This window comes from Sciurus carolinensis, chromosome 8 (genome assembly GCF_902686445.1).
Source record: "Sciurus carolinensis chromosome 8, mSciCar1.2, whole genome shotgun sequence".
NCBI lineage: Eukaryota > Metazoa > Chordata > Mammalia > Rodentia > Sciuridae > Sciurus > Sciurus carolinensis.
In genome coordinates, this window is record NC_062220.1 from 22,027,646 (window position 1) to 22,048,465 (window position 20,820).

The 20,820-nt window shown below is 49.4% G+C and overlaps 1 protein-coding gene across 2 annotated transcripts in view; it reads left to right on the top strand.

Annotated features, from left to right (window-relative positions):
* The window catches only part of Plxna4 (plexin A4), a 433,305-nt gene that overhangs the window by 78,464 nt on the left and 334,021 nt on the right, over positions 1-20,820 (top strand). For both annotated transcript variants that reach the window (XM_047561306.1, XM_047561307.1), the window contains exon 3: positions 6,016-6,198. In XM_047561306.1, coding sequence (XP_047417262.1) covers positions 6,016-6,198 — 183 coding nt within the window. The remainder of the gene's footprint in view (positions 1-6,015; positions 6,199-20,820) is intronic.

Sequence of the window (20,820 nt, forward strand, 5' to 3'; positions counted from 1 at the left end):
TAAGGCACCCAAAGTTTGATGGGAAAAGGCCCCAGATGACCCCATGGTGGGTGCGCTTGGATAAGTCTCAGGTGCCTTCATTCCCTGTTTAATGAATGGGAGGGTGCTATCCCAGTTTGGGGGTGGTTGGGGATGCTCAGGGCTCTATGAGTGAGGCTGGACAATACTTTCCTGTTCAGGAAGGGCAGGAGGGCTGCCCAGGAGCAAGACCCTCCTCTTCGCTGAACCGTAGATGCTGTCCATAGAGCAAGGGGAGGTCAAGGTCTGACTTAACATTTTTCATCCTGAGGCCCAGGGCAGTCAGACAGGTGCATCCGCAGTCAACGCAGTTGGCAGCATCCAGCATCCATCCATCCATCCTGTTGGCTCACCTGGCCTGCCTTTTTGGATCAGTTTGGGATATTTGTTAACAGTGGATGCCCGGGGTAAGAGGGGCAGCCTGTGGCTATGGAAGAGACTGTGTCCCAGAGCTCAGCTAATTGGCCCACAGGGGGATGGACCTGCTGACCTCTCCCTCGTTAGCACTGCATTAGGACCACTGAGCTCTGGCCTACATCTGACCTTTCCATAATAAGGACTCAATGGGGTTTCTGCAAAGGTGGGGCAACTACGGGCCAGGGTTAAAACAGCTCCATGTGGCAGGGGAGGTGCCATAGGAACAGACCAGAGGCCATGCCAACAGAGGTCAGGGGTGATTTCAGGATCAGGCACCAACTCTTCCTCATCCCCTGTGGTCCTCAGAATGGACTGGCATAGCTGTCAGAGTCTGTCAGTGGGACAGACTTGGGGGTCAATGCAGAGGGGCTCTAGGGTAGCTCTTCTAGTCTCCTGGGTCTGCCCCCACCCATAGCCCTTCTCAGAGAGTCTCCACAGAGACCATCAGACACTTCCAGGCTCCTTGGGTGGCTGCTTTCCTGGGGACACTGCCTGAGGAAGGATACTAGCAGCATTGAAAATCCCCTTTCTGTGGAGATGATAGAGCTTTTCAGAGTGCCAGTCTCTCTGCAGAGTGGGAGCAATTTCCCTGTAATTGGTAAAGTAACCGTAACTGCTCTGTCATTTGTATGTAGCGACACGTAATTGCACGGTAACCTTTGCCGCTGTGTGCGAGGGAAGCGCGGTGAGCTATTAGATTGTAATTCGGAGTGTCAGCTCCAGCTCCCCACACCACCCCACCGGGGCTGCTGCTGCTCAGCAGACCATGGGAGGCCTCAGTGGGCCCCCTTGGCATCAGATCCAGTTGGGGATCCTGCTGCTCTGTAGTGCTCTTTGCTAGGAAAGGACCACCATGAGATGAAGGCCCGGTGTCTGGAACCTCAGCACCTCACCTGGAGGGGTGGAAAGACACAGGTGCCTTCCTCTGGCTTTCTGATGGAGTGAGTGGTTCTGGGGTTGGGCCCCACAAAGTCCTTTTCTAAAGCATAGCGCGCCATCTTCTGAATCTGAGATCTTATTCCTCTGCTCCTCCATCTGGCCTGGTTGGCTCAAGTGCTACCCTATGCTGACAGATCTTTAGGAAGAACCACCTTTGCTATTTCACTTGACAACACTAGCCCCTTAATCTTGATAACACCTCTGAGGTAGACACTGGATTTCCTCAAAGATACTGAGACTCATGAAGGTTAGCTGAGTTGTCAATGCTAATACTTCCCATAGCACTTCCTAACTGGTGGATACTGTTCCATATTGAATTATTTCATTGTCACCATCACACTATCAAGTGTGTACTATTATAAACTCCATTCTACAGGTGACAAACTAGAGAGAGGTTAAATGACTTTCCCAAGGTCACATGGCATTAAGTAGCAGAGATGGAATTCAAACCTAGTTATACACTATTAGCTGCTATGAAAGCCAGACTTTTATCTATCCATCCATCCACCCATCTACCCATCCATACATTCATTTATCCATCTATTCATTCATTCATACATCCATATATCCATCCATCTACCCACCTACCCAACCACCCATCAGTTTATCCATCCACGTACCCACCTACCCACCTGTCCATTCATTTAACAAATGTATCTCACCTACTACGAACTAGGCACAGAGCTAAAGGTACAAAAATGCATAAAACATTCTTCATGTCCTTGAGTTCATAGTCCCTAGAGTGCATGGCCCATCTTTTTTAAATTTTTTTGAAGTTGTAGATGGACACAATACCTGTATTTTATTTTACTCATTGTATGGGGTGTGGAGGATTGAACCCTGTGCCTCACACATGCGAGGCAAGCGCTGTACCACTGAGCCACAATCCCAGCCTTGGCCCATCTTAATTTACATCCCACGCATTCCATGAAGACTCTTGGGGCAGTGGAAAGAAGATAGAGTGTCCTTCAGATGGGGCGGAGGTCGTGGCCCTGTTCTGAGGCTTCTAGGTCTGTTGATGGTAGGCAGCACATGATTCTCATGGTGTGGATACTTATGTGCTTCCCTTGTAAGCATGGAGTTGCTCTCTAATAAATGAGCATCATCATGGTTGCAGGCCACTGTGGAGTGACTGAAGGGGGATCACGACTGAGTCTGGTCCGAGTTCCTCTGGCTGTGACTCTAATCTTGCTGTTAATGGGACCCAGGGGAAGGCTTAGTCAGCAGCCACCTGCCTTCCCCATTGCCCAGGGTGCTCAGGAATCTACAGCAGCCTTCACCTGTGGAAGGCTTTCGCCAATTAGCCTGGTGGCCCTGATATCTGCTCTCTATCCCTCTGCCCCGCTGTCTGCAGGTCCTGGGGGACCCTTCCTGCTCATTTTCCTGTGCTGTCATTACCCCATGGCTGCAGCTCCGGAGTAAGCCAGGGCCTCTCCCTGCAGTCATTCTGCACCCTGATCTGGGTTCCGTTTCCATTAAAAAATAACAGGAAATAGCTTCCACTGCTGAAGTGCTTCCAGTTCACAGGAGCCTTCTCCATGGCCTCGTCCAGTCCTCCCAATGGCCCTGTCTTGCTGCTTTAAGGTCAAGGAAGGTGAAGCTCAGAGAGCAGCAGGACTGAGTTGTGTGGTTGAGAAGCAGCTGAGCCGCCATGCAAGCCGGTCTTACAGTTTTCTTCCCTACCACTTCCGTGTGAAAAATCCTCCCCTGTGGCCCCAGCTTTGAGGAAACAGGCCTCCTCCCCACTGCTGGGGACTCTGCATCCATGGAGACCTGGACCACTCTTGGTCAAAGGCCTTGGTCAAAACTTCATCACCTGGGGCCCCATTCAGAGGGAGAAACTGAGTCATGGGAAAGCCTGTGGAGAAAGGCATCATTGTCCTGGACGCCGTGTTTAAGCCCCAAAGTATCTTTTGTCTCATTTGAGCCTGATGATAACCCTGGAATAACTGCCATGGTACAGGTGAGAAGAATGAGCCTCTGCCCCCCGATGGGGCTCACAGGGAGCGGCACGAGTGGAAGATGGGCGATTCCTGGGCTCAGGCTGCTGGATTGGGCTGTCCTCTCTTCCCTCTGATAAAATATTTCTCACCTGGTCCCCTGGCTGCTGAGGTGCTGCAGAGGAAGGGACTCACAGGTCGCTGGCCTTCTGCCTTTGAGCAAGCGTGATTTGATGATGCAATTGCCCGGCTGCATACTCTCCTCTTACAGTTCGCTGTTGATTTTTGCCCAAAGGGAGGAGTTGTGTTCAATAAGTCTGACCACTCAAATATGTAATTCTGGGGACTGAGAGCCCAGAAGCCTCCCACTTCCAGGTTAACGAGGATTACCTGTGTGGCCAGGGTGGTGGGGGACTGTGAAACAAGGATCGCCTCTGTCTCAGTTTCCTCCTGTGCAAAGTAGTCAGTCATTCAGCCCCATCTCCCTGGAAAATGGGTTATAATGGACAAAGGACAAGGTTTGCTGGTGGCAGAGGTCCCTGCAGCACAGTTTAAGCCTTAGAAAGTTAGGGATGTGGACTCCTTGTGAGCCAGAAACGGCAGCGTTCAAGGCCATGAGGATTCTCCGCACCCCAGGCTTCCCTGGGAATGCCTGGCAGGTTGCCATGGTTACCTCCAGCAAGGCATGGGCATCACTTCCCCTTCCTCTGAATCTTTTCTTCCCCCTTTCTCTCCATCCCTTTTAATTTCTACTACCTGTCTCCTTCCCCATTTCATCTTTGTGGGAATAACGATAAAGACCAACCTAAACCTTGAAAGCTCCCTCCTAAATTTGACTCCTGTGGCTCTTTGTAGAGGGAGAGCAGAGAGTTGAGTTTGGTCTGGGCTGTGGACCAGATGATGTAGGAGAGACCAGAAGCCATCAAAGGCACGAAGCAGACATCTGCTGTGCACATGGCTGCCGAGGCTGCCCACACTCTCCCCCTGTCCATTCCGACTGCCTGGGAGGAAGAAGCGGAGAAAGAAGGGGAGAGGTCAGAGAGAGCGTTCAATGCTCAGCACATGGCCTTCCTCAGGTGGACGATGCCTGCCAGCCCCCCTGTGGAAGGGAGCAGAGGAACCCCAGGCCCTGGAGAGCTCAATTGGCCACTTTCACACAGCTGCACTGGCAAGAGCCTGCCTGCTGTTCTCCAGATTTCTCTTGCTTTGGCCAGATTGAAGCCTTTAAAAAAGTGACACCTTGTATTTATTTCACTCTTTTTTTCTGAAAGATCCAAAGACATTTACAGGCATGAGCGCAATAGGCTTTATGGTAGCCCATCAAAAAGCAGGGATTGTTTCCTTCATCTTTATAGAGTAGAAAATAAAAGCACAGGAAGACGGAGTAACTCTTCTGAGGCCACACAGTGCTTCCAAGAAAGGGTGGAAAATCCAGTAAGTTCCTGGTGCCTGGGAGAGGCCTGAGCCAAGCCAAAGCTGCTTGTGGAGAGAGCCAGGGGCTCCTCACAAGCCACTGTGGAGACCTCTGCGTTGGTACCTCTCTGTTATATTGGGGATCTGGAGGCCTGCTGTGAAAAGGGGGAGACTGAGCAGAAATGCTGTGGGCATCTGGCCCAGAAGTTCTCCCTGCTGGCTCCTGACCCCTGAGGTTGTGCTTCCTGGAGCCAGAAGAGCTGGGTTGGAGTGTCCCATAGGATATTTCAAGAGCATCCTTAAGGAAGGCTGGCAGGTGTTATTGCTCAAAAGGGCCGGGTGAAGTGACACACACCTATAATCCCAGCAGCTGGGGAGGCTGAGGATCACAAGTTCAAAGCCAGCCTTACAACTTATCGAGGCCCTAAGTAACTTAGGGAAATCTGTCTCAAAATAAAAAAAGGGCTGGTGATAAGGCTCAGTGTTTAAGCATCCCTGGGCTTAATCCTGATGCCAGGATCAGGTATACTTCTTTCTTCTTAAGACTTTCCATTATGAATCGCTTAGATTGCATGAGGATGTTTCCAAGGAACCCTTTTATGTGGAGCATCTTGTGGGGCTTGAGTTCCAAAGACAACACTTGGGGCCAGCCTGGTGCAGGCATGACAAGGTCATGGTTGCCCTTCTTTGCTGTGCTCTAAGAGATGGGGAGGCCTGAGGATTGGCTGGTGAGGGACGACTGTGGCTTCATAAGATGGGCCATGAACTTCCCTTCTCCCGCTCCTCCTTTCGCCAGCTGATCACCTGCACAGGCCTCTGCTGTGACTGTCATTTATGCATTCATGCATCTAGTTCTTTTTTTTCACTGGCACGTCTGCTCCACAGTAAGTGTGTATGTGTGAAGATTGCTTCCCTCTTACACTTGAGCCCAGCTGTCTGCACATGCTCATCAGGTGCTGGCCTAGTGCTTCTCCATGTGCTGGTGATGACTGGCAATCAAAGCCACCAAGATGGCGCCTGGAAGGGTCAGAAGTGGAGCAGAGAGGTCACACAGTCTAGTGAGAAGGGACCCTAGGGATTTTCTTTTGCCCTGGTCCTGCAGCTGCCTCCTTAGGTAACTGCTGACAGGTCACCAAGTTCCTCTGCTGCTAAACTTTTTTAAAAAGAGAGGATTTGTACTGGAGAATCCATTGCTGATCTAGAGCCAAGATTCCTCTGTCTCTAGAGTTCTCTGATTCAGCCAATGGCCTTGATGCTCCTTTTTGATTTGTCTCTTTTCAACTTTCAGCTCTTAACCATTGATGACAACTTCTGTGGCCTGGATATGAATGCCCCCCTGGGAGTGTCCGAGATGGTGCGAGGCATTCCTGTCTTCACCGAGGACAGGGACCGCATGACTTCCGTCATTGCATATGTCTACAAGAATCACTCTCTGGCCTTCGTGGGCACCAAGAGTGGCAAGCTGAAGAAGGTAAGACTGAGGTGCTGCTGTTCTGATTATTGTGAAGGCAGTCTGTCCCACGGGATGATATCACCTCATGGTTTCTTGCTCCTGTGGGCCTGATGGGCTATAAGACTGGCCTGAACTGGAGAGAGAGGCTGCTGGAGGCCAGGATGATTACCTTGTCCTTTTTATGCCTTTGTCCTTGGTGGTTGTGGGAACCAGACTGTGTGAGCGTGTGGCACACTCTTCCCTAGAACTGGCCTGCACGGGGGGTTCGAGCGCGCCCTTGCTGTGTCATTCCAAATGGCGTACTCTGTTCAACTTGGGCTAGTGCCCTAAGGCAAGGGCTTTATTAGGTCTAGGTGGCTGGGGAGGGGGGCAGCAGGGAGGGGCAGGCCTGCTCCTCTTGCTCCAGCCCTTCTGGCTGGCGCATCCATCTGGAATCCATTTAGGGAACAGATGGAGGAACACGCAGACCTGTTAGAGTTGCTAATGGGGCTAAAAGCCAACTTGTGGGACAAGGAGACCGTGGAGGCCATGGAAGAATAGGAATTGCCTAAGGTGGGGTGGAAAATATGGTCCAAGGACTTGGACCGTCCTCCTTGACCCCCGGAAGCTGGCTGGCTCTTGAGGGATTGGATAATCTTGGCCCATCAGCAGTGTTGAGAGCTCCCGTCCACCCAGGAATGCTCCTTGCTCAGGTTTTTTATCTCAGTGAATTGAAGCTGGCTCCATAGCATGTCTTCCTTGATGGGGTTAGAAGTCTTTCTAAGACTGTAAGCTCTAGATCTTATTTTCTGTTGACCGATAGTTGTACTTCAGTCCTTTCCTGTGACATATTGGTGATTAACTTGCCTTAGAGTTCTTTGGATGTTGTGTGACTCAGGCTAAGAAAGAGGCACTGTGTGATGGAGACTGAACCTTGATCCCTACTTTTCTTTTTACTGTATTTTTTGGCATTGGCTCTAGGTGGTCAAGAGGAAATGTTCTGTGCAATATTGTAGAAGATTATTTCTGATCTACCAGCCTACTATACAATTGCCAAGCCACCTTTCTTTCTGTGAACTCCACACCTTTGTGGCACATTTGTGGGTCTGGAATGTCACAGTGTGGAAGGCAAGAGGCAGGAAGCAAGCCATGCATGTGAGGGGGGATGTGCACATAGAGTATCAAGTGGGAAACATCTGGAAAAGAAGGTAGTGTCCTCTGCTGGAGGGCCATGGCACTCCGTGAGTGTGATGTACAACGTCCTGCCTGTGTGGCTCTGCCCAGGTGGACATACCCATCGGACTGTAGGGTCCTGTCTTCAGTGTCAACACGGAAAACGATTTCCCCATTTGCTTACACATCTTCAAGAGTCATCTTTCATTGGTTCCTGCCGTTTCTGAGAAAAACAGAGCAAGTGTAACTGAATCTTTTCTTGTTGCCGTGGCTCCTTGTGATTCCCACTCACATGCTGAATTGAGTTTCATGGAGGCCTGGAGAAGATGCTGGAAGACATGGGGGTGATGGCCCCACAGAGCTCCCGTGTGTGACTGTGGCAGCCTTTCTGGTTCTTCCTCCTGTCACTTCAGCTGCTGTGGGAAATGCTGGTCACTCCAGCACTTTCGTCCCGTCCCTCAGTCTGCAGCTTCCAGTTTGCAGTGGGCTGGGCAGCCAGATGGCCAGTCTTGCTGGAGTTGTCTTCGGTGAGCCTTGTGTGCACCGAGGAGAGAAGCGCATAGCTTTTGAGCCGGCAGGGAGCTTGTGGACACTTCTGTTGGTTGTTCAGATGGCTGTTTTTGCTATTATTTGATGGTTTCAGTTTGCTGTAAAAGTGAATTCTAAATCCCAAAGGCATTATTGGTATAATTTGTATCTCCGGTTTCCACCAAAGGACCATGTGTTGAAGGCCTGGTTCCCAGGGGTGGTTCTTTGGAAGGTGGCGCAACCTTTGGGAGGTGGGGCCTAGTGAGAGGACCTGAGGTCATTGGGGATTGTGGACCCTGGTGCCTTCCTTTTTTATTTTGCTCCCTGGGTCATGGTGTAAGTGGTTTTGCTCCACCACAAACTGGTCATGATGTACTGTCACTCTGTAGACCCAAAACAATGGGGCCAATGGAGCTTAAACTGGCACCTCCAAAACCATGAGCCAAAAATAAATCATTTCTCTTTAAAAGTTATTTATCTCAGGTATTTCATCACAGTGAAGGAAAACTGACTAGTTCACTTACCATCCAATCCAATGTCCGTTGACCATCCTGCCCGCTCCCGTGGGGGAATAAGCACTGTTGAGAGCAACACTCTATGGGGGTGCTTGACCTTTCTCTCCAGGGAACCCAGTCTCAGTGGAATGGAAAAGGTGACTTCCTCCATTGCCCTCAAAGTCCTACCTGCCAAATTTCCTATCTACAGCCAGAGGATCATGCAACTCACGTGCAAGACAGAGTAGAACCTGGGTGAAGACTTATTTGTTGCCATTGTCTGACCTTGTTGGAGTATGGTGTCAGTGAAATGAACGTTGAGAGTTCAGCGCACATAACAGAACAATTATTGGGGAAAAAAATACATGTTTTCTAGTCCTGGTAGCACTAGAAACCTGAGAGAGCAAATGCATGCAGTTGGTCTGGGGTGGATTGCGGCAGCTGGCAGCTGGCAATCTCACCTGTCCCGTCCCAGGGAGCTGTGTACAGCACATCCCCAGGAGTGGGATGAGGACAGCCTGGGAGTGTGGGTGAAGAGACACGTCGAAACAACCCTCAGGGGACAGGCAGGGACAGGTGGGCAGGAGCCAAGTCACACTCGGGCTGGCATTTCCCATCTTTTCCCTTGGTGGGTTTATATAGGAACCGTTCTCTTTCAGCCACTTGGGACACTATTTAATTTCCAGAGCGTTGGCTGGGCCGCTGAGGCATAAACATTTGAAAGCTAAGAGCAGAAGGGTCGTGTGGGGGACTGAGCCCTCGTCCTCCTGGCAAGAGGCGCCATCTCCACAGTCGCACTTTCTGCTCCCTGGGCTCAAAGTGGCAGCCTCTTAATAGTTATGCTCCAGCCCAGCATCCGCGCCTGCCAGCTCAGCACAGCCGGCCAGGGGGGACAGGCTGAGTGGGAAAGGAAGGCTGGGCCTCCGTGCCTGTTGTTTGAAATAATAAAAAGCAAAAGTGACTTTTGCTTATTTATTTTTTCTAAACAATAGAATTTCCCACCACCCTAGCTCACTGGGTGCCCCGCCCCTTTCCTTGTGACAGCTGACTCGCTTTCCCCCTGAGGTTATCAGGCCCACGGCCACCATTTGGGCAGAGATCCAGCCAGGACGAGCTTGGGGCTGCAGGGGGGATTGTGCAGCAAGTTTTGTGAGCAACTGAGATCAGGGTGTGAGAATAATGGAAATCATACGGTAGCCGTAATTACAGAGTGGGTTTCCCTGAGCCCTGTAATAATCTCCTGTGTGCATCAAGGGCCTTTCAGAATTCTTTGCAGCATGACAAGGGACTCAGAGTGGGCAGGGTGGGTAGAAAGGGGGTTGGGGGTTTACTGAGAGTAAGGAAGTTTGGCTCTGGGTTTTAGGGGCCCAGGAGCTAGACTGTAGCTATCCACAGACTGCCCTCAAAATTACTGACTTTTCATTTTGTTTGAAAGATGTGGGTCCCAGTCATCTGCTACCTTGCCTTTGATGATGGTAATTTCACTCCTCGAGTGCACACATCACATGAGGCAAGGGGAAAGGAGGTGAGGAAAGTGCCAATTTGGATGTCTTTTATGTTTTCTGATGTGAGTGTGTTATAGATGGCGTTGGCAGCCTTTTCCCGTGGTGAGTGTTAAAGGTGTGTGCTGCTGCAAAATATGGCATGGAAATACTACAGTCATTAGGAGGTGCCTAGGAACTTGGAAATAACCCACAGACTGTTAAAACTTCGACCACAGGTAAAAATCACAAGGTAAACACCATCTTGACTTGCCTTAGGTTGACTGCACACATCTGAAACCTTTGACCCAAGTCGGGGTAACCAGGTTAGTGTCATCTCAGAAAGACAAGATTCCTTTGCTTAAATATTTCTGCAGAAATCCTTGCTGCATCTTCCTCTCGCTAAGTGATCATATTTTATGGCGGCTGCTCAGCAGTGAATTACTGCCTGACGTTAGCCGGAGAGACTAACGTTCATTGTGAACCAAAACATCGTAAACTTCCACTTGAGGTGTGATTGCTTCGTTCGTTTTGTGATTGCATCTTTCCCGGATGTTTTTGCTGAGTTGAACTGCTCATACTTACAGGGTAGAGCTCTCTGGATCTGGTTAAGCCAGCTCCAGTGCTCTTGTGTGAGCCTGCAGTAGGACACGCACCCGTGTGTGCATGCACATTCCACGCCAGACCAGCCTCTCTGGCTGAGAACCGCGTGTGCATCCACCAGCAGAGTCAATACCGGTATAAAACACAAAAATCACTTTCATCGGCAATTGTCATGCAGATTAATTTAATTATCCTAATTTTTTTCCTTGAATGTGTTTTAAAATCGATTTGCTTGTGTTCCCTACACTCTCTGAGTCTAGGAGGGGAATCAGCCAGAAGCAGAGTCAGTGGAGGGAGACAGTCTGGCTGCTATCCTTCTGCTCTGTGTGAGTGTCTTCAGTCCTCGAGTCTCAAAGCAATAGTGGATCAGAGGTCCCAGCCGCTGCTCTGCCACTTTCTAGATACAGCTAGGAATTCTTTGTAAAATTCCTCTGAAAATGAAATGTGAATCCACTTTAAAAATAAGTTCATGTAAATCTCCACAGATGAGTGGAAAAATCAGGAAAGGAGATAGAGGCCCAGGGTTAGAACTCCACACGAACTGGGAGCCTGTGATTTGGGTTCATGTACTTGATACAAGTGTGGTCTGTCTGCTCTGCTGGGTGACGTGCTTCTCAAACCTAAGCGCCTCAAGTTGGCATGTGGTTGGGCCCAAGCGGAAAGAACAGAAAGGTGGGCAAAGCCGTGCTAAGTTCCCTGTTGAAAGGGATCATCAAGGCAGTTTTGCTTGTTTCCACGGTACCATTTTGTAATTTGTACCCTTGGTTTGGCACAGACGCAGCCTGCATGATCTCAGCCTGTGGTTTCTGTGTCAGGTTGAGGACACTCAAGGTGAAGGACCCGCAGATGCACCAAGGGAGGGGCTCACCCCCTCCGCTCTGACTTCACATGTAGCCAGGGACAGAGAGAGGACCATTGTGTCATCAGTCCACCCAGCCTGGGGGTCCTAAGGCTGGCCTGCAGAACAGTCTTGCCTTGTGCCAACCTGTCCGCTTCTGCTGGGCCTTCCTCTCGCCTGGGCTCAATCTCCTCTGCGGTGTTATATGCTTTTCCCCTCGTTATACTGGTAAGGAGAGCAACGAAGCTGGGTACTGTCCTCCTGAACTTAGTTTATGTTCCTGAACACCATTAAGCCCTCACCCAACCGTCCTTTTAACATGTTGCCCTACCGGCCGATCTTCTCCCCCTTTCCTTTTTCTCAATACACTGCCCATGGGCCCCCCTACCTTCCCTGCACATCTCTGGGCGGATCTCAAGTGTCCACTCGGCACTGACGCGAACAAGTGTGGGGAGGTGTCCTTACCGTGGTCTCTGCTTAGCCCTCTGCAGGCTCAGATCCCATGGCTGAGCACCCACGCCTTCTCCTCCCGCTTCCTCTGGAAGCGCAGGTTGCCATCCCCAGCAAACACAACCTCAAGAGCTCTTGTCATCCTCTCTTCCAAATGATCATTGCTACTGCATGTGATTTAAGGAGATCATTTGAAATGAGCTTTGTCAATTCAAGATTTATTGATACATGTGCCACTTTTTGGAGTCATATGTGTGTGTGGATATTCATTTGTATAGAAAGATTCAGATCGTAAATTAAAATGCAAAGACATTAAAATTGAAGAAAGTGCCGCAGAAACGCCCCAAATCATAGAGCACATTCCATCAGCTGATACACAAATGTCAGACGCACTGGAGAAATTTATCCAGTGACACATGCAATTGAAGTAAAATATTGTACTTTACACGAACATATCATTAGAATGAAAACTAGCAGCATATCAGGAGCCTGGCCATGTAACCAAGACAACAAAGAGAGGATGAGTGACATGATGTGCAGAGGAAGGGGGGAGGCAGACAGCAAAGGACAGGTGGGCCCCAGCTGTACACGGTCCCTTATTGCAGGACTCATCCCTGCTAGACTCGGGATGGGAGGCAATAGGATCTGGATGTCAGTAGCATGAAGGTTCTCAGTGAGGAGAGACCCAGGGGAGGGCTTCATTGCTGGACATTGCTAGGTCTTCCTGGGCCACTTGGACGGGGAAGGAGGTGGCAGCTGGAGTGATTCACAGTCCACCATTGATGGTTTCACTTAGAGTTCCCACTTGCTTTTAGGGACTTTGGTGAATGTGGCCACTAGGCTGCTTCCTGGTGGTATCTTTTTCCAGCAGCTTTCGTTTCTTGTAAAAGCCTCCATGGTGACTTTTTGAGTTCTGTCTAGTCTCCCTCATCCATTTCATACCTTCGGTCCTGGCCCAGGTGACACAGGTGAATGGCTATCTATTGCTGTGCCCAGACATAGAGGCTTAGGACAATGTCTACCACCATAAGGCTTTGGGGGTCAGGAATTCAGGCCTGCTGAACCGGGGCCTCACAGGCTGTGGTCAAGTGTTGGGTTGGGCTGCAGTCAGCACCAGACTCAAGGCCAGAGTGGTGAGAATCGGCTCCTGGGTCACTTGTATGGCTGTTGGCCAGCCTCAGCTCATTACAGAGAGGAGGTCAGTTCTTGCCGTAAAGACAACTCACACCCCAACAAAACAGGGCACTGGCTTCTCCAGAGCAAGAGGAAAGAGAGAAATCGAGAGGGTGTGAGCAAGAGGAAGGCCATCACCTTTTCGGAACCTGATTCCAGAAGTGACATCCCAGTGTTTTTGCCAAACTCTGGGTGTTAGAGCCATCATTTGACCTGGCTCCCATCCAGGAGGACCAAAGTCCACAAGGGTGTGACTATCAGGAACTGGGATGCCTGGGGGCCTTGTGGAGGCTCCTACCACTTAGGGCTTCGTATCTGGGCATTGAAGGGGCCTGAATCAATTCTTTTAAACTTCAAGTTTGCTTTTAGTGCTGGAGAGATGTCGCAGGCTTGCTTGGAATGACAGTGGCCCAAGCACATCTTCTGGCTTCCCGAGGTTCTGATTAGGCAGACATTAGAGAATTGGAGGCTGAGTAGGAGGCCAAGAAGGTTGTCACCTCATCCTTAGCATGGAGTCCAGGCTCTGGTGGGCAGTGCAAAGGGTTCCCTTCATCTGGGAAAGGGTGGTGCTTGGTGAGGAGAAAGGAGAGAGAACTGGTCTTCAAATCAGTGACTGTGTGGCCACAGGGAGTCCACCTCCTGACACGGGCCGCAGATGGCGTCTCCTGGCTCCTTAGGAGAGTTGCTTTGGGGCTGCTGGGAAAGACAGCACAAGAAGCTCACTTAGGTACTCTGGACACTGTTCCAGGAGCTCTGTGCACATTACGCACCTCACCTTATGTAATCCTCTATGTTTCCTTTTGGGGTAAGTCTGAAAACCTGTTTTGCCCAAGACAAAAGGGACTGATGACTCCCCTGAGGTCACATAGTTTAATGGAAGGTCTACCCTTTGCTGATTTATGTAGTAACACATGGATTCTACTGGAGGTCTCGCTCCATCACTGGGGGTACGTCTCTCCTCTAGGACTGTGAGAGGAGGTGGTCCCTGGCTCCTGTACCTGGCCAGCATGCCTGTTGGCCAGAACCTTCCTTTTATTCCCTCTGTCCCTGCTCTGGCTCTGTGCCTTAGTGTTGGCACTTGGAGAGCCGTAGCTGATGCTCCTGTCCCTGGATACTCACCTCCTTAATCCACCCTTTAAAGAATGGCAGATTCACGTTCCTGATGCAGCTCTAATCCTCTTACCCTCGTAGTTAGGAAAAAACAAAACCAAACTCACCTCATCCAGCCTTCCACAGCCCCACTGCCCACAGCCTGGACACACTGAGGACTCAGGGCCCCCAGCGTCAGCCGTGGCCTTCATGGCGTGAGTACTCAAGAGCCCTTGTTAAATTTAAACACCGAGGAGGAGGCTCCCACCTGAGAGATGCGGGATTCCCACCTACACAGCTGCTCACGTCGCAGCCTCCCTGCCCAGCCAGGTTCCCTCTTCAGCAGAGTTTGTGCCCAGCTGGGATCCTGCAGCAGGTGGGGGTGGCCGTGGGAAGGTGGGCGGTTTTCTGGGAAGCAGACACATGGTGCTCCTCCCCCTCCCCCAACCTGCTGCCAGGGACACTTGCTGTGTGCTTGGCTCTTTTGTGGAAAGGTCTCACCCAGCAGCCTGCAGGTCTGTGGGTTGTGGTCCTGGATTTGCTTTCCTGTTGCCCGACATCCGGGTCTCTGCCTTTACTTGTTTGGAAGGTGACTGCTTGTACTTGGTCATAGCCCATGTAGCTCTGCAAGCCCCCTGGAGCAGAGCCGGGTGACACTGGATCTGTGTGGTTGAGGGTCGTCATGAGCCCTCTCACCACCTGGACCCATCCTTCGTTCCTTCGTTCCTTTCTAAACTCCTAGCCCAAACCTGAGCTCCGGGCTCTTCTCTCCACCCCTTTATGACTGTCTTCACTGTTTCCCTCTCAGCTTTCACTTTGTTCTCCCTGCAAGTCTGTCACATTGTATCAAAGATCCCCTCACACACATTATCTTGACCAGTCTGCAGAATAACTCTGGGTGTAGGAAGGCCTGAAGCAGTGCTGTCTGCACAGTGACCTCCTCAGTGTTTGACTTGAGGGAACAGTGTGCCTGAACGGGAAGTTGGAAAGTTGAATCTCCTTTTAAAAGGGTGCAGAAGATCTATAAGGAGCAGCACCCTCTCCCCCAAGTCACTCATGATGTCCCTTGCAGGGTCATGACCTCCTTTGCTCAGTGAGGACTGAGACTCACATCCTGTTATGGGCATAGCTGGGTGGGAGACCCAGGTCTGTGTCACTGACCTGCAATGGCCTGTTGGTGCCCTTAGGACAAGCTAGCCAAAGATTGGGTGGATGAGAGTTGGGTGTGGGCTCAGGGCTTCCTCCTTCTCCTTGGTACTGCTCTCTGGCTACTGGAAGTTCCAGCACCCCCAGTGCCTCATCTGGTTCCAGGTTTTCTGCTGGGACCTCTTTCGAGTCGCTTTCCAGAAGATTATTTTCCTAGAGAGGGTTTCTGAGGCATTGGGGTGAAAAGACAGGAAGGAAAAGCCTTGAATTATCCTTCTTCTGAACTGCTCCCACCTGCCCACCAAGATGTGAGCATGCTGGGCTGGACGGTGGCCACATCGAATGTGTCCTGGGATCCCTGGACTTGATGGGCTACAGGGGTGCTAACGGCATCTCATAACTTGCTTTCATCATTGTGTCCAAAACTTAAACCCAATTCTACTGCTTTCCAGGTCTTCCCATGGGAATCTCAGAGGCTAACTATGTTTTCAGCTCCTGGCAGGATGATATCCAAGATTGCACGGGCATCTTATCCATGTTGTGGGTTTTGATAACAGTGAAGATGATTCGTTATCTTGGGTCCATTTTAAAAGATAACTTCTTTAACTTATCTGCCTGGTAATTTACTAATATTTACTCCAGTGATAACTTGGTTCTCTGCCTTTTGTTCTACCTTCCCCCCACAAAGCATAGCATTTATTCTTGATTTTCTATCAGAAACAGTGTTCTTCTATAACAGATATTACTCATGATGGTCCAACAGATTTTTTTCAAAGGTTGCATGTGATTATAACCATATTTGAAATGTATCAGGTTAGCAGATTTAGAATATCTTACTTAATCGTTATGATCAAAGTAGTTCTGGGTCTTTCCTTAGACACACCAGACTTGGGAAAGGAAAAATACATTTTAAACCTCACTTAGAGGATGAGTCTTTCTTAGATCCAATGAAATTTAATCAGGCAGGATGGGCTTAGGTCCTGGGTAGACCTGAACTTCCATATTGTTGGCTGAAAGTGCCCTCAGCTGGATGGAACCAGTGTGGCAGTTGGGGATACTAGACCACCCATGATGGGGGCAGTTAAGTGATGCTTAAGGGATCCTGGCAGTGCTATCTGCTTCTCTGCTTCAACCAGGCCCTGGGTTTCTCTGGCTAATGAAAATATAATGAACTTTTGGGTAAGGTATGTGAATTTTTTGATGGAAGCCAATGAACTTTTTCTAAATTGAGAATTCCTTCCTAAAATTAATAACCTTGTAACAATTTTATCAATTTGATTTTATATGCAGTCACTTACTGGTTACCCAGAAATTATGGGTGATAGGAGGTTTCAACATATGTAGCTGAGATTTTTTTTCTAAAACAAATATGTTTAATTTCCTCACATGAAAAATACAGTTCAATATAGCTGATCTTTCTCCTCTAGTGTGTTTAAACTTTTTCCCAAATAGACCACAGGTGCCCTACAGTACTACTCTGAAGGTAACAAGTGCTGAATTAAAGTGTATTTGAAGACTGACCATGGGGACTTAGGGTCTCACAGTGCCTGTGGGGGGCATCAGCTAGCATAGGTTAAGTTGTGTTTCAGTAACAAATGACCCCTGAGTTTAAGTGTCTGGCCACAACAGAAGGTATTTCTAGCTTGAGTTCACATGACCTCTGGGTTGGCAGTAGCTGTGCTCTATGTCCTTTATCAGGGGAAGATGTCAATGAGCAGCCCCTATCTGAACCTGCCAATCTTCTGGAAGCAGGAGGATTGAGATGGGAGAACCCCTTCATGACTCTGAGGTGGTGCAAGTCATTACGACTCCATTTCAGGGACCCAGCCAAAGAGAATGGTGTAGGAGAGCAGCCCTGCCCAGGAAGGCCTTCTGTGTATGTGTATGGGGATGTGGGAGGTGAGGGCAGAAAGTATTTTGCCAATACAGTTTGCCGTAAGCGCTGATTTTGCAAATGTCAGCCTTCAGTCCAGAAATCACCTCCTTGGTCATCTCTAATGTGCTGGGTGTTTCTTATCTTAAATTTCTCATGGTCTCTTCTTGCTAATGTTAAAGAAAAACATGCCCAAAAGTTAGGACCTGACTGACTTTATATAACCAACCCCAGACATAGTGTTAGAGATTAAAAATAAATCCTCTCCCTGATGGTTTTCTTGTGATTTACTTTTTTCTCCTAAATCTGAAACTATAATTGTTCATTCTTCCATTAGTCAGGCTCTGGATGTTTGTATCACCCCAAATTTAGTTTTTTCTTGTGAGCGAGGGCACTTTTCTACTTAAATACAATGATTAGATTGTGCTCAGCAGATGTCTCTTGGATAATTAAATTATCCAAATTTATTGAATCATTTCTTTTACCTACAATTAAATAGAGCCTTGCAAATTAATTTTCTCTAAGCAATTTATCTTCCAAAGATTCCCCCACTTTCTTTCCGAAACTACTTTGCTGACCATGAATTCCAAAAATTCAGTCTGGACACAGGCAGGACATTGCCCTTTGAACTCAGTTTCTGAGGGCCTGAACCCACAGCAGGCCCTGAATCAAGACCTAGTCAGCTTCTCCACTAGCTTGCTTTTCTCTGGAAAAGGCAAGAGCCAGGCAGAATTGACACACTGAGTGGAGGAAACCCTCCTGCAGTTTGGTTGAAAAACATTGATTTTTAGCCCTTAATCTCATTTTGTGAATTGCTGCGTTTTTGGCCAACGTTTCTTAAATTTGCATCATGTTGTTGATGCATGAGGAAACGTGGAGCATCCATAACTGGGCAACATGATACAGATGTTCATGGCTGAGCTAGTAGCAGTAAGGTGAGCGCCTTGGCAACCACAGAGCTCGCAGGGAATTGCCCAGTTATGCTGGGAGGGGTCCTCTGATTCTCTCCAAGCGCTTCACTTTCTATTTTCAGGGGGACAGAACATACTTGCACATGCATGGCTGTGTACTCCTCCCTGCCACACTCACGGTCCTACCCATGCACGGGTTCCTGATTCACACAAATACCTACGTTTACCCAACTCAACCACATTCCCCTGCCCCCCACCCCAGATGCACAGTTAAGAGCCCTGAGACCTTCTTTTTGCAACTTGAGTGTGGTCTCCCTTGGGCTCCGCCCCCTTGGATGGAGCCACTGCTTTCCTCTTGTGCTCTCTGGGACATTTGCAACATGCCATCTAATCAGTTTACCTCTGATTTACCCACTTTGGCCTCGAGACGATGACAGAGTGCAGCTATTTAGCTGTCAAATGCTCTGACTCTTGCACAGATGGACAATGCCTCCAACATCAGAGTGGTCTCTTTTTCCTCCGTGGGTGGGGGTAATGGGTCTCCCAGTTGCTTTTTAAAGTGCTTCTTGCATCTGCCTTTAATGTTAATGCCTCTTGCTTGCTGACCTTGCTTCCTGGCAGCCAGCCTAAGTGTGATTCCCATAATTAGCTTAGTGATAATTTAATCTCTGCTTTATATTTGATTGTTTTTGAGGGACTTGGGTCTGGGGATGGGGGAAGGGGGACCTTTGCTCCTTTCTGACCTTTGCTTTTGAATGAACTCTTTCTCTGTCCAGGGAAAGGATGTAACAGGGTTGTTGGAAGGGTTGGAGGATGCAGCAACAGAGAGGCCGGTGGCCTCATGGAAAGGTTCTGCGCAGGAAGCTGGAATGAACTTCATTTCTCTTTCTGTTGATCCCTCTCTTTAGGGGTTTCCTTTCTCTGTCCTCATTTCTCCCCAAAAGTACAAAGGCATGCAGGTGTGGGCACATGGAATTGAGATGCTCAGAGGAGGGGCAACTTCAAAATAGAAAACAATATATTTACTCCAGTGGTCATGGCAACCACATATCAAGTCCAAAGAAGAGCCAGGAGAGTCACTAAACTCCACCCTGCTGCCTCTCACGACTGCTCCTAGGCACCCCAGCAATCTTCCTGCCCAAGCATCTGCCCATGTCTGCATCTGGGGCCAATCATGCTCCTGAGCTATTTACAGCCAGACCTGGGTGTTGTGTAAAATGTTGGAACTGACAGTCAGGAAATCTCACCTTTGATTCCGGCTGCACTTCGGATATTGCACACATTGAGCAGATTCACATATGCGCCCTCCAACTCTCTCATGAATGAGCTGAGCGTAACAGGTCTTCACACCTGCGGAGCGTTCTTTCGTACAGCAGGAGGACAAAAGTAATAAAGATTAAGAAGATAGCAAGGATCCATGTGGCTTTCTGGGTTCAGTAGACTTCTGTGGACAGTCTCCAAACTCTGTGATGTAAACAGCCCTGTGAACCCAGGCAGGGTAGGAAAGCAGAAGGTAGGTCTCCAGAACTCCTCTGTGTTCCAAATAGGTGCCCAAACCAGTCCTTTTGGGATTAAAATGTGTGTGTGTGTGTGTGTGTGTGTATGCAAGTGCACACACGTGTGTTCTTAATACCTCTTTGGAAGAACTGCAGAGAGACAGGATGTCTGCTCACTGAGTCCCTGTGACACAGAAGGCACCACATCTGGGGAACCACACGGGAGGAGGAGAATGGGACAGGCAGGGCATGCGCAGCACTGAAAATCCTGGGCTCCTTCCTACCGCTTCCTGCAGCCTGGAAACAAGGTCTTTGATTTATGAGCTGACTCCTTAATTAAAAGAACAGGAAAAAATATCTCATTTGGCCTCTAAGGATGATGGTACACAATCCCAGCTAATTCTCTTTCTTCTAAATGCCCCAGTGCTGTGGTGGTGTGTGCTACATGTGTGTGACATGACCTTGGCCCTGGTTCTGACCCCTGTGAGGATTCTTCCCCTCCCACGACCAATGCTGCCTCCTCCCACTGAGCCCTTTGGCAGACCTGAATGTCCCTTCAGGTGTTCATCCCTCGACCCATATCTTGCAATTTTTTTCTGAAATCTGCCTAAACAGATGCTGTCCATTCTAAGTGACGTATAGGACTTGGCTTCCCTTAACCACAACGCTTGTGCTGTCTTTGGCAGAAGGGATTTTATTTTGGTGGCTACCCCAAATTCTCCACATGTTCTAATGTCTCTGACAGCCCCTCACGATGCTCCCTAGGTGCTTCCCAGGACAGAACTGATCAGACTCACAGCCCTTGTTCCCGGGAGTGGATGTCCTCTAACAGGAGTGAAACTGACTGGGAGTGACCCACAGTGTACTTTGACATGAACTTGGCCTTTCTGATGTGACAACCCTTATTTATTCACTATTACTCTCCGTCACCATTAGCTGTGTGGTCCCGACTGCTCTTTTCGGTGGGCTCTACCTTCTGGACCTACCTATGTTTATTTGACATTTAGAAATAGGGCTCTTTCTCTTTGAAAGTGTCAAGTCCATTCTTTTTGGTGGTTTTCACACCGTCCTCCATCAGGAAGATTCATGGGGTGCTGTCCACTGCACAGACTGGAGTCAGGGGTCCTCATCCCAGCCAAAGTACCTGTCTGGCACTGCCCTCCTGTGACTGCTGTTGGGTGGCATTAGAGAAGCCCTGTGGCTCTTTGCTCCAGGGGTACGAGGGAGCGTCTGAAGCACACTGATAAGCCTCAGTGGAACTGACCAGCACAAGCCAACAGCCCGGAAAGCCAATCCTGCACTGCACAGCTACGGGTGGTGGAGCCAGTGGCAGGACTTGGTGTTTGTGCTTGGTGACAAATCCTCCCTGACTCACTGCAAAGGACAAGTGCTGTTGTCCCCCTTTT